Source organism: Limulus polyphemus, unplaced genomic scaffold, assembly GCF_000517525.1.
Source record: "Limulus polyphemus unplaced genomic scaffold, Limulus_polyphemus-2.1.2 Scaffold2104, whole genome shotgun sequence".
NCBI classification, from domain to species: domain Eukaryota; kingdom Metazoa; phylum Arthropoda; class Merostomata; order Xiphosura; family Limulidae; genus Limulus; species Limulus polyphemus.
The window spans coordinates 109,536-124,210 of record NW_013667714.1 but is presented as its reverse complement, the minus strand read 5'-3'; the positions used below and the strand labels follow the sequence as shown (position 1 = coordinate 124,210).

Below are 14,675 nucleotides of genomic sequence, written 5' to 3'. Positions count from 1 at the left end.
AACAAGATAGTTCTAGAAACAAGAGAGCGTGAGAATTGTCACGTGATCTCGATGACGCAACAATATTAACACTGCTGATCTGTGACTGTGTGTGTTAAATGCCCAAAGTAATATTCAATTTGCATGAACTAAAAAGCTTTGAATAGAATGTAACACAGTTTTCATTTTAGTGCACAAATTGTTATTCCAAACAGTTTAATTTTAACTAACTTATTACCAATTAAAAATAATATGATAAAGAACAAGAAAGGTTAAATGTAATTATCTGGTGCCATTTTTCAATAATAAATGTGGATTTTTAAAACATGATTCAGATCTGATAATGTAGTGATATCAGGTACACTGATTTTATTCAGGAAAGAATATTAACTGCTTTAACTTGAGATTTGGCAGATATGAACTACAGAGCAAAACTGAAATTCTAACCTGACTGAATTGAAGGAAAGAGACTGGACACAGTGTAGAACAATGCAAGGAATATGTATTATTTATCTCTATTGAATAAGACACACATGAATAATTCTGTCTAGGCAGATGAGTACATAAGAAGAAAGGCACAACTTTCTTACTCTTGAAAGCTCTATATAAGAATTTCTGAAGAGTCTGAGAGAATCAACACTATATACATGTTACATTAGTGTCAACTGTCCCATAGTACATTTGTCAGCCATGCCAGGTAGTTATAGTTCCAGGTATCCTTCTACATAATGAATGTTACTAAAGGACACATCAGTAGAATTCTAAACAATCTTCAGTTACATCTTTCGTGACACAATTCAAATACAATTTGTGACTAGTTAAAGAATATTAATGCATCTCTAAGCTGATTATCTGCACACTACCTGTATCACACATACCTTACTGTTAGTATATGTATGTATAAAAATAAAAAGTTCTGAGTTGCATTTCATATCACAATAGAATAATTCATGATCTGTTAAAAAATGTCTTGAATATAGAACAACACTGGGCATGATAATCAAAGTACAAAAACTTTGAGATTATAAATAAGAATTCTACACTTGTATTCATGGGAAATGAAAATATAATGAGATAAATATCACTAGTAAATCTTTTTAACTGTATATTGTATACAGAAAATCCCATTCAGTCACCATGCCACCACACATAAGATCTAATCACCATTTATCACAGAAAACACAGTGACACTTTGGCTATCTTCCCTTTAGATATTGTCCTGCCATCTACGTTGCTCCTAGATGTCCTCCCACAATCGACTCGTGAGCCGGGTTCATCAGTTGAGTCCAGTATTCTGTTGTATCATGATCTGTTTAACTTCTCCAGTTTATCTGCCTTGATAAATTTAGTACAGCACACCCTTCTGGTCCTCTATTCTCTAAGTCCCATGATTCGTTGTCCTGTGTTCGAATTTCTCTCAGGCACTGCCCTAAAGTTTCTTCAATGATGGGTCCTTTTTCCGTGATCCCTTCAGTTCCCTACATCCAGAATATTGCCTTTTGATACTTGGAAGGGCTTGATGTCTTGCTTGCTCTTCTTTTCTTGAGCTCTTGTGATGACTGCAGATGCCTCATCAGTCTCCTTTCTGTCTGGTTCCTCCAAATTTATACTGCCTGGTATATTTCCAATCACCAAGTCATAGATTGGTGCCTTCATACACATGGCCTCAAGGTCTCCCTTGTGGTATGGAGTGTCCACCTATATTTTTGCTATGGGAAACTTCCTCACTGTCCCATCAATCAGCACACAAAGATGTATCTTGCCCATCATCTGGTCATCAGATACTATACTGGCTTTCACTGCTGTATAACTATGTCCAATATAGGACTTTCACTTTCTTGTCTCTAACCTCCACCTACTGGCATGTTTTGATTTGTTGGCACCTCTCAATGTTTGTCACATACTACAATCACCACTGACACTTTTAACCCATTTGCTAACTTGAGCTGACCATTAGTCATGCACTGTTTAATCATGGAGATAGCGCTTCCTTTTTGTGGCGAATCTGATGTGTTGTTTCTATTCTGTTTCTTCTGGCAGCAGCATCCATGGTGATAGTCACTCTTTTCTTGTTTCTTGCCAGCACCATCTTTGTAGATAGTTCCATGTCAGAGTTTTATGTATGTGGGCTTGGACTCTTCTACTGTAGGTCTCTGAGACTTGTTGATAAATTCGAAAATAAACGGAAAGAACACAATCCACTTGTTTTAACATAATATATTCAAAACAAGTCAAATGTATGTACAAAAATTCTTTACACTATGGAGTATCACAGTTGTATCTAAAACTCTAAATAATTCTCTTTTCTTGTCAAAAGTCCACTTAGGCTGATTCAGTTACTTTAGAATCCAATTGAAAAGATGAACTATTTTACTCTACCCTTATCACGATAGTATCAGTAAATAATTCACTAATGCTACCTTATGGGTTACCACAGTTGTATCCTAAACTTGAAATAATTGTCACCATTTTGTCAAAGTCCATACAGACATGTGCAATTTCTTTAGAACACCCTTTGACAAGATAAATTATTCTCCTTACCTCTATTAAGCTGTGAAACTCACTTTAAAATATCGCCCATTATGGCTAATCACTCACATACAAGCTGACTTCATGTTTTCTTTTGCTAACTAATTTTCTGACTGAACTGCACTTTACTGAACTTTACTTAGCTTCACATGACTTGCGCTCGCTTGGTCGCCTATATTTATACATTACCCCAACGAGGCATCGAATTTTCTCTGAACTACATGAGTGGCACTGTAAGGCAATACTACTCATAAGGTAATGAGAAAAATACTGAAGATTTGAGTAATGTGAAGTCAACAATATTGCTAAAGTCTAGACAGCAATGTAATTGCAAACATAATGTATGACTCATACAGAATTACATAACGAAATTTGACACAACTAACACTTTAAAACAATCTATCTTCAACACTCCTGTCTTTAAAAGAAACAATCATTAAATATTAACTCACAAAATAGATTAAATAATAACACCTACACTAAATAGTCTTGTATATCCAACAATAAGCCCTTCTTCAAGAGAAATATTTACAATATTTTTTTCACTATATACAAAGACTGTTCTCAGTTCATATACTAAGTCTTCTCATATAATCTACACCAACATTTACAGTTCCTTTGTCAGTCTCTCCTCATGTATGGCCTCTGGCAGGGCTTCACTTTGACAGGATCTCTTGTCTTCATCTTGATCTTGTATTGCCTGTCTGTATACAGACACAATAGATCTTGTCTCTCTTTCTTCTTCTTACTAGTCAGTTCTTTACTTATGTTGATGTCCTTGTATGTCTTGTCTCTATCCAGTGATCTTAGGCCTAGTAGGTCTTTATCTTCTATAATGAAGTCACTGTCTTCTGGTTCTGCATTTATAACAGCCACACCTGCCATGTCCATCTGTACCTCAATAGCTGCACCCATAAGGTCTTCTTCCATCTTGAAGTACATTTTCAACAGATTGACAGGGTATACATTGGTTGTCCCATCCACACTCATCTTATAGTGCATTCTATTGACCACTTCCTATATTACAAAAAGGTCCTTTACACTCCTGGGTGAGTTTGTTGTCGGCTGTGGGTAGCAGAACTAAGATCTTCTGTCCAACCATGAAATGTTGATCTTTGGCCTTCTTGTTATAGAAGTGCTTCTTGACTTTCTCTGATGGGTTTGGTCTGGTTCAATACTTCTTTCCATTTCTCTGTTTTGTAAGTCTATTGGCATTTTGTCTTTTGCTCCACTTTCTCTCAGACACTGTTCCAAAGTTTCTGCAAAAAAGGGTATTTCTTCTGAGATTTCTCCTGCTCCCGTGAACCTACATTAGGGATGCCACTTTTCAAGACTTTAAGAAGCTTGGTACCTTGCTTGCTCTTTTTCCCTTGAGCTCTTGTTGTGACTGCAGTTGCTTCCACAGTCTTTTTTTTTTGTCTGGTTCCTCCAAATTCTTACTAAATTGTATGTTTCCCATCACCAAGTCATATATTGGTGCCTTCATACACATGGCTTCAAGGTGTCCCACATAGTAGGGAGTATACACCTTTATTTTTGCTTGGGGAAATTTTCTCACTGTCCCATCATTTAGTACACACAGGTGTACCTTGCCTGTCATCTGTTTATCAGATACTAGATTGGTTCTCACTACTGCAATACTGCACCCAGTGTCTTGTAGAACCTTCACTTTCTTGTCTCCAACATAGCCTTCAAATATTGGCATGTTATAATTTATTGGCACCTCTTGATATTCGTAACATGCTTTGATCACTTCTGGCACTACTGATTCATTGGCTAACTTCAGTCAACCATTAGTCATGCACTGATCAATCATGGACGTGACATTTCCTTTTTGTGCTGAATTTGAAGTGTTTTCTTGTGTTTCTTCTGGCAGCAGCATCCATGGTGACAGTCACGCTTTTTTTGCTACTTATCAGCATTATCTTTATAAGTAGTTCCGGCTGCTTTATGTTGAGATTTCTGCTATTGTTGTTGGTGATGGACATACAATCCTTTGCAATGTGACCTTTTTTATAACAAATATAGCATCTCTTCTCCCATTTGCCTGTTAACTTCCTGTCACCTTTGGTGGACTCCTGATCCTGGCCAGCCACCACTGGTTTTGACTTTAACTGGACATCCCTGGATTTGCCTATTATCCTCTCTCCATGGACTTACATATACTGTTCTGCCAATTTGATCATCTCATCTACATCTTTTGGTGCTCTCTCTATAGGAACAGTGACATATCAGTTGAGCATGTGATCATGAACTGTTCAGATATTAGTAGATCTGCCAGTCTCTCAAAACTATTTTCACACTTGGTCATATCAGTCAATCTTGTGAAGTATCATCTTAGACGTGCCACAAACTGAAATACAGTTTCTTCAGTGTCAGGTTTGACTTCTCTGAACTTCTGATGAAAATCTTCTTTTGTAAGTTCATATCATTTCAGCAAGACCACTTTAATTTGCCATAGTCCATGACATCTTCTGACATCATGCTTGCATATACTTGGAAGCCTTTTCCCGTGAGAAGTGGGCTGAGACAGGGTGCCCAGTCACCTTTGTCCCAATGTTGACTTTGAGCGAATCTTTTATATCTCTCTAGGAAAGCATCCATGTCATCTTTCTGTTTATCAAATTTGGGCAGTTTGGGTCAGCTGGCCTTGACCCCATTGTCATTATTGGGTCCTTCTTGTTTTTGTTGGGTGAGCTTGGCAATCTCAATTTGTGTTCTTATTCTCTCTATTTTCAGTCTCTCTTTTCTCATCTTTTCTTCTTTCACAATTTGTGCACTTATTCTTTTTCTCACTATTTCCAGTCTTTCCTTTCTCTCCTTTTCAGGCTTGTATTTCATGTTCTTCTTTCGTTCTTTCTTGCTCTCTTCTCTTTTGCTGTTCTAATCTCTCCAGTTCTTGTTGTTGTTTAACAAACTCTCGTAGTTTGCCATCTTTGAGCTCAAGATACTCACCTTTTGATTCATTTATCAGAATCAGTCAACATGGTTACATAGCGTGGTTGTAATCTGTAATAATTTCTCCACCACTACAGCTGCACATATATGGCTGTTTCACCAGATGTCAGATTTTTATGAAACTGGATTCTTTACAGTAGGTTTCTGTGATTTGTTGGCAATAAATTTCAACAGTAAACAGATGGCACACACTTCACTTGTTTAAAAATAATATATAATTCAAAACATATCAAACATACATATGTAAAAAAAGTCGTTATACTATTGGTTATCATAATTGTATCCAGAGCTTTAAATAATTGTCTCTTTTTCATCAAAGTCCCCATCAGCAGGTTCAGTTACTTTATAACCCCCTTTGATAAGACAAATTATTCTTCTCTATTTCTGTTATTACAATACAAGCTGTGAAACTCTCTTTAGAAATTGCCTCTCACAGCTAAACTCACAAAGTCTAACTTCACTTTTACTACTGCTTTTACTAACTTAGTTAATTACTTCCACTAACTTGGTCGTCTATATATATATATTGCCTGTCTGAGGCCTAGAACTTTCTACAAACCATGAGATGTTATGGTGTAACAATACTCACTTAAAGCACCAAGAAAAAACGGAAGGTTCGAGTAATGTGACGTCAATTCACAACAATTGAACTACAAAACAAATTATTTCTAAACAGTTACGTAAACAAACATGCCGTAACTAACACTTCTAAAAATAACTTACTCTAACGCTCACACAATATAAATTAAATAATAATATCATATTCAACTTAAAATGAACAGTCGTGTATAAAGTGCCTTGCAAAAGTATTCACCCACCTGCAATGTTTCCATATTTTGTTGCCATATGAGCTTGTAATCATGAAACTTTCAAATGGAACTTTATATTTAGAATCTACACAATCTACTCTAAACTAAGAAAGCTAAAAAATGCTGATATTATGTAAGTAAGTTAGATTTCTAAAGAAAATTAGAATATTCTCAACTGCCTAAGTATTCAACCCCTTTGCTACAGCAACACTAAATCAGTTCAAAAGATTAGTTTGAATGGTGACAAAATGAGTGTTATGGTCTCTCTGTGTGTGTGTCATCAAAATGATTTAACTTGACTTCGGAGTAAATGCATCTGTTCAAGCCACAACTCACATAGTGATAAGACAAACCACCCATGAAGACCAAGGAGCTTTCCAAACAAGTCAGGGATAAAGTGGTAGAGAAGCACAAATTAAAAGAAGGTTACAAGAAAAGTTCCAAGTTGCTGATTATCCTCTTGAGTACGGTGAAGTCCATTATTAAGGTGTGGAATGTGCTTCATACCACCCAATCACTACCCAGATCAGGGTGCCCTTTCAAACTAAGCAGCCAGGCATGCAAGGAACTGGTTAGGATGTCACTGTGAAGCCAACAGTGACTTTGAAAGATTTGCAAAGTTCCATTTTCTGAGATGGGGGTCAGTGTTCATACATCAACAATATTCTGGTCCCTACAAAGCTGGTCTGTATGGACGAGTGGGAAGAAAGAAGCTATTACTGAAAACGAATCATCTTAAATCTCGTATGGAGTTTTTGTATGCAAATGATACTGCAGACATGTAGTAGAAAGTTTTATGGTCAGATGAGACAAAAATTGTGCTTTCTGGTCGAAGTGTTACGTCTGGCCCAATACCAACACAGCACATCATCCAGTCAACACCATCCCAACTGTCAAACACGGTGGTGGTAGTATCATGTTATGGAGATGCTTTTCATCAGCAGGGACTGTGAAACTTTTCAGGATTGAGGGAAAGATGGATGGGACAAAGTACAGGCAAATCCTAGTGGAAAATGCCCAGAATCTAAAACTGGGTTGAAAAATGACATTTTGGCAGGACAATGACTCGAAGTACAAGGCCAAAGCCACACTGGAGTGGCTTCAAAGGAAGAAAGTAAGTGTCCTGATTTGAATCCAATGGAAAATTTATGATGAGACTTGAAGATTGCAGTCCACCAACAATCCCCAACGAACATATCAGAATTAGAGCAATTTTGCTAGGAAGAATGAGCAAAAATACACAATTCCATTGTGCAAATATAATAAAGACCTATCCAAAAAGACTCACAGCAATAATTGCTGCCAAAGGTGCCTCCACCAAGCTCTAACTTTTGGGGCTGAATACTTATGTAATCAGCATATTTCAATTTATATATTTTCTTTGCAGTTTTGCTGACATTCAACTTCCTTCACACATAACAGTGTTAAGTTTGATCATTAGAGTTTGAATAAAAACAAGTTCATTAAAAAATTGTTTACATTATTGGTAGGGAGTGAATACTTTTGCAATACATTGTATCTAACACAGTATCTGGTAGGTCTTAGTTAACAAAAAACACAAATACAACAATTTCATTTGCTTTCTAATCCTCTCATATCTTTATATCTTCATCGAAACACAAACTCAATGATCACAACAATGAATTAACTGATTAACAAATTCTATCAAGTAATATAGCACTACTTCAAATTCATCATAACTTACTAAAAACTCAATAATCATATGGGCTAACTCGCATTTTATACTGCTCAAGCTGTTACAAAACTTTGGAGTAAATTTCAAACGTCAACCAGTGCTCATCACTTGATGTCAAACTTTCAAATATTCTTTCAGTATTGGCGAAAGCTGTTAGTCAGTTTCTCAGATATAAGAGCTACCACAGTCTTTATTAATTTAATACACTCATCTTGATGTGTCATTGCTAACAAATTTTCATGACTGTATAGAAAATTTCAAATTTAAATCCATATCTCACCAACGTGAGTTATATTCTGTTCTGTTAATTTTTCTTTCTTTTAGTATTTCAGCTCACTTATAAAGGATTTACTTTCTTTTCTCAACAGCTTCATTTATAGTTGCAATTCTATGTAATAAGTTATACTTAATATTTTACATACTTTTTTTTCCTTATGCTAGAGGCCCGGCATGGCCAGTGGTTAGGGCGCTCGACTCGCACCCTGAGGGTCGCGGGTTCGAATCCCCTTCCCACTAAACATGCTCGCCCTTTCAGCTGTGGGGGCATTATAATGTGATGGTCAATCCCATTATTAATTGGTAAAAGAGTAGCCCAAGAGTTGGCGGTGTGTGGTGATGACTAGCTGCATTCCTCTAGTCTAACCTTGCTAAATTAGGGACAGCTAGCACAGATAGCCCTCGTGTAGCTTTATGCGAAATTCAAATCAAACCTTATGCTAGAAATGACTAATGATGATGTAATGATTTCAATTACTATTATCTCACGTGGAACAGATATTCAAGTATGTGAATAAGCCAATTAGGAAGTAGCTAATGCTAGTAAAGAGGGGATAAGTAATCAAAATCAAGAAAAACATCTGTAAGTCAAAATAAGAAGTACAGAAAAGTTTGTGAACAGGACTCAGAGTTCTCGGGCTGTTGAAAAACAAGAAAAGTGGCATTCATATAAAACATGAGAAAGTTTGGATACTTGCCTCAGCAAAAACTAAACCAATAGTTCAGCACTTTAAAAATCAATTAAAGAACAAGTGGCTTTTGTTGAAACCCAGCTAATAGATTTTCTTGTGGAGCATGATCTATCATATTCTTTATCTGATTATTTTAGTGAATCTTGTCAAATCCTTGCCTAGTCCTAATCTGAAGAGTAATGTGAAACTTGAAGAGACAGGCAGCTACAAATATTGCTAGACAAAGCAATATCTTAACGTCTTGTTGATGGATGATCTTAAATACACCCCATTTTCCATAGTAATCAATGGCATTACAGATTGTTCTATTGTTAAAAAGCTAGCCATTTCTGCGAGAATTTGAAAAATCAATGTGGTTGTTATTAATACAGTTAAATACTCTGATGGAACTGCTAATGGAATCTTTGAAAGCTACGCGAATCTCTTGCAAAATTTTAAAAGGCCAGTGTACCATTAATAAATTCAATTGGTTGGGTTTCTGTTAAGACACAACGAACGCTATGTTTGGAGTCAATCCCTCTGTCAGTATATTAATTTAAGGCAAGTTCACTAGGGTAGTAAATGTGAAATGTAGTTGTTACTTGTGCCATTTATGTGCTTCATATACATACAACAAGCTCTCTAAAAGCCTAGAAGTTTACCGAGGACAATTTATTACCAATTCAGTTCAAGTCATAAAAGGCATCATTCACTCAAGAAGTTACAAGAATTTGCTAATATTAAAAACATCAAGTTTCTCTCAACTGCCCTAACCAGATGGCTGTCGTTGCAGACATGTGTCAAGAGAATGATCAAACAGTGGAATACACTAAGAATTTGTTGCACTAGTTTGGCTGTCGAGGATCCATCTCATGCTAACAATCTAGTGTTGAAAACCCACGGCAACTCTTAGCATGAAAGATATCACACACTACGTAGACGATGCTGTTGGCGAATTTAATGAACTGAACATCATTTTCCAGTCTGAAGTTGAGAAGTGAACTAAAATATTTGCTCAGAACTTTATGAAGTCTTCGCACCTAGGAACCAGAAAAGTAACTGAAATATATATATATATATATAAGTTATCTAGCAGATTATGTATCTCGTTAATAAGTTTAAATTATCTCAGTTACCATGCTGAGCTGAAAAATTCTGGCCCACATTTTGTTGAACAAAACAGTGCAGTTTGTAGTACTTCGAGGGATTCTGTTGCTCAGCTGTTTATGCGTTTTCCTTCCAAAGATGACATTTATGTGTTTTCTGACTTGATTAATCCCAGTAAGTCGTTCGATGGTGAGATAAGCCTACATAGTCATTTTTAAAAGTTTGAACTTCCTGTTTTGGGGCAAAGCCAAAATGGATAAGGAATGGAAGACTGTGGCTTCCCTTGAGTTGCTCAATGTAATTAATATTAAAACGCTTTCAGCACGGGCTCGGTCCATCGGACCGACCTTGTGCTTGTTATAGTTTTCATGCTATAATTTTTAAATTAGTAAGCGAATGTTAACGAAATTTGGCAGATTATCAGTTAATATTACAATGCTTTCATACTTAAAATAATCAATTTTTTATTAATTCTTAAGGTTTGTTAAGCAATGTTTTTCTCATACAATTTTATTTTCATGTTACCTATCCAACATGCAAAGTAATTTTCATTTTAAGATTAAAAATATTTTTATATATATATTAGAAAATTTTCAAATTTCACATGCGAAATCATTATAATATCCAGATAGTTATCAACCGTTTCATAAGGAAGAACTTTATATTTTATCTGTTACTTTCACTAACGAATATCTACGGGTTCGATAGATTTGACCGATCTCATAACCAACATAAAAAAAATTGGAAATAAATATAAATGAAATTAAATATTTTTTTTTAGGTTTTATGTTAAATAACCAACAAATCATAATTACTATATCGATACCATAGAATTCCACTATAATTTATCAAGTTTAGTAACTAGGGTGTATTTCAGCCTGGCATAACCAGGTGGATGCTCAACTTCCAATCTGAGGGTCGCGGGTTCGAATTCTTGTCCCACCAAACATGCTTGTCCTTTTAGCCATGGGGACATTATAATGTGACACTCAATCCCGCTATTCTTTGGTAAAAGAGTACCCCAAGAGTTGGCGGTGTGTGGTGATGACTAGTTTACTTACCTAGTATTACAATGTTAACTTAGGAACGGCTAGTGCAGATAGCCCTCGTGTAGCTTTGCACAAAATTTCAAACAAAGCTGCTTGAAATCTTGGTTCGAAATAATGAGATGGCCTCTCAACATTTTAAAATAGCTGAGAAAACCACCAGGGGGCAGTCTTAGCTGTTAATTGGTTATTCACATATCATATACTGAAGAAAGTGTATATAAAGGACTGTTTCCAAAATGGAAAGAGTTGAGCGGGGCCACTGTGTTTGATTCAGTGCCTAAGCAATATCTCAGCAAAAAAAAATAATAAAAAAAAAATGATACGAGGTTCATATTTTATATCATAGCTTGTAAATATTGGTAATTTGAGTTCCTAATTCGTATGCAGTGCATGCATTCAACATACCACGTGACACACAAAAATCGATGTTTAACTGTGTTTTTTATTATTTACTTTTAGATTAAGAAAATGAATAATGTATAATACCAAAATTTGAATGATAATCTACAGTTTAATACCAAACTTATTGACATAAATTCATGAAATAGTAGTTCAATAAGATTTCCAATACGAGTCAACAAACGTGATGACATGGCTTTTGGCAAATAATACCACTCAATACATGCATGCACAGGGGCATATTTGAGTGAATGCACGTACAGGTGTATATTTTGGTACATGCGCACGCAGGTGCATATTTTGGTACATGCGCGTGCAGATGCATAATTTGGTATATGTGTGGGCAGGTGTCTATGTTGGTACATGTGCACGCAGGTGCCTATTTTCATGCATGCGCACGTAACTTTGCATGTTGGATAAGCAAAATGCGAAAATATATAAAGGTATGAGAAAAACATTGCTTAACAAACCTTAAGAATTAATAAAAAATTACATGCCAAATTTCGTTAACATACGCCTACTAATTTAAAAGTTATAACATGAAACTATAACAAGCACAAAGTGGTTACGAGGCCGGATCCGACGGAGCAAGCCCGTACTGGCCATGAGTATTTAACTAAAAACTGCATCTGGCCTCTTTCATTTGACACTACTGAAATCACTTTGACTAAACACGTGTCATTCTACTTTAAGCGATTTTTATTTTCTTCATTCACAAGAAATGATATTTCTATCAGTCAAATATAAAATATTAGATACGCGGAATTCATATACTCACAACATCATTTACCAGTTTCAGTGTCTATAATTCTATTACTTCTAGGTAACGTGGGAGTATTAGACAACATCTCCATTGAAGTAGTGTAAACTTTACGTTAATATCTGTTCCGATCACGAAAGCTTTGTTAAACATCATATTCCTACTGCTGAGTAACTCATTTTTTCTGGAGAAGTCTTGTACACTTTTATGCATCCTTTTTATTATTGGCTAAAGATACCAAAGTGAAGAATATATTTCCATTGTTATTTTTGTTTGTTATATGCTTCCGTGATATGTCAGAACTAACATGTGTGATATGATATAAAGTTGAGGTAACTAGATGATGAGGCAACAGACAAACGAATTTTCCAAAAACTCAAATGTTAAAATTTACTCAATTTCAATGATGGTTAAAATATTCCTCCGCAACTGACTTGTTAAGATAATATCATTCAATAGGCTGTGTGAATATTAAATTAAACTGGAATGGTCCGAACTTTTATAGTTTATTGAGAAACAAATTTATCCAACTTAGTGTGCTGATATAAAAGACTGTTTCGTTCAGATATTATTGATTAATTTAGTTTTGTGAGTGAATGTTTTATTATTGTTTAGTTTTGTTATAATAAGAGTTAAAAGCAGCAGATTGTAGGAAGTTTTGTTAATAATTCATTGACGTCGAGAATATAGAAGGAGTGCAGACCACTAAGTGATGAAGATATAAATAGCGTGAGACCAGCGGAAAGCCTCAGACAGACAGAATCAAACAAATAATAGCGAAAGAGAATAAAATTGGCGTGAAGTTAAGTACCATAGAAGTGATAGGCCTAACGCTAAATATGTTAGAGTAAGACTAACATGAGATAAGAAGACTTATTTCGTCAAAGCATGGTTCTAAAGTAATTGAATCAGCCTGAGTGCACTTTGACAAAAGGAACTGAGGATCTTCAGAAGAAAGATGACCAAACGATTATGGTAACTCGCGCCACAATTGTAAGTGAATCACAGAGAGTATTAATGCGATAGAAATAGAGAAGATAGTTCGTCTTGTCAAGTGAAATTCTAAGGTAATTGAATAGGCCTAAGTGGATATTTGACTAGAAGGAGAGAACTACATATATAGTATCTATGATATGTCCATAATATCTATAGTGTTGAAGAGTTTATTGTACATACGTTAACTTGCTCTGAATATATGTTTATTCATCGTTGAATTTATTGTTAACAAGTCTCAGACACCTATTGTAGAAAAATCCTAAGCCCAACAACAACATAGTATATATTTATACTATTAATAAATATAACTAATAGCCTTTTTATTTGACAATTGGCAAAAAGAAAAGTCATATATATATATAATGTTTTAAATTCAGACACTTAGGTAGTTTTAAAAAAAATAATTGGACTATTTTAGTGTGAAATGGCACGGTACAGTGTATAGGTTTGTCTTACACTATACGTCTGTAGTGCCTTATACTACAGACAAATTCTCAATAAGAAACATTGTAAGCGTTATTTTATTTCAAACCAGTTATTCACATATTTTGATACATGATAGAATAAGTTATACGTTTAACTTACGTTGTATCGTCTGCTCCGATGTAGTTGCTATCTGCAGATGTGGGAGTTAAGTCCAACAGATGTCGTTCGTTCTTGTCCAGAACTTCCAGCTTAAATCCGCCCTAACGGAATAGAAAATCGAGTTGTAATAATTATAAACAATGCCACCATCATTTATTTGATAACATCAGTCACATTATATCATTAACTAGTTTGTTTACATACCGATACATGTAAAGACTTTTAGATTTTTCTGCTTTAGTAAACAGTCTTTTTATTTTTTCATTACTCATCCAATTTTACGACTTTCTTTTCATCTTTAATTACAATGATTGAAAGAGATCCATGAACTCGTTAAAATTGCATTCAGATCTCTAAGCAGACATTTAGAAGAATATTCAAAGGTTATTGTATTTAAAAACAACTGATATTTAATAATTTACCCTAATAATTACCCCCCCCCCCAATGGCACAGCAATATGTCTGCGGAGTTTCAGCGCTAGAAACCGGGTTCGATACCCGTGATGGGTAGAGCACAGATGGCCCATTGTGTAGCTTGGTGCTTAACTTCTAACAAGCGAACAAAACCTAATCATTATACAATTGAACAGTACAATTTCTGCAAAACAAGAAAATATTTATAATAATAACTGTTTATATCATTTAATTTACAAAATAGAAATGATATTATATATATAAAATATGAAATTACTGGACACACCAGTAAATTATATATATATATACTTTTATAATTTGTAAGTGATTAATAGAAGTACACAGAACAGTTAATACTGTTGCGTCATAGAGTCACATGACTACTGTGACGCAACGTTTCTAGAACTATCATGTACTTTGGCGAATGTTCAAGTTCTTACTAGAAAT

General features: G+C 35.1%; 1 protein-coding gene across 1 annotated transcript in view; it reads right to left on the bottom strand.

Annotated features, from left to right (window-relative positions):
• The window catches only part of LOC106465964, a 95,901-nt gene that overhangs the window by 36,561 nt on the left and 44,665 nt on the right, over nucleotides 1–14,675 (bottom strand). The window contains exons 3-4 of the mRNA XM_022393930.1: nucleotides 13,815–13,915; nucleotides 3,687–3,814 (exon numbers count right to left, since the gene is read on the bottom strand). Of these exons, the coding sequence (XP_022249638.1) occupies nucleotides 3,687–3,814; nucleotides 13,815–13,915 (229 nt within the window). The remainder of the gene's footprint in view (nucleotides 1–3,686; nucleotides 3,815–13,814; nucleotides 13,916–14,675) is intronic.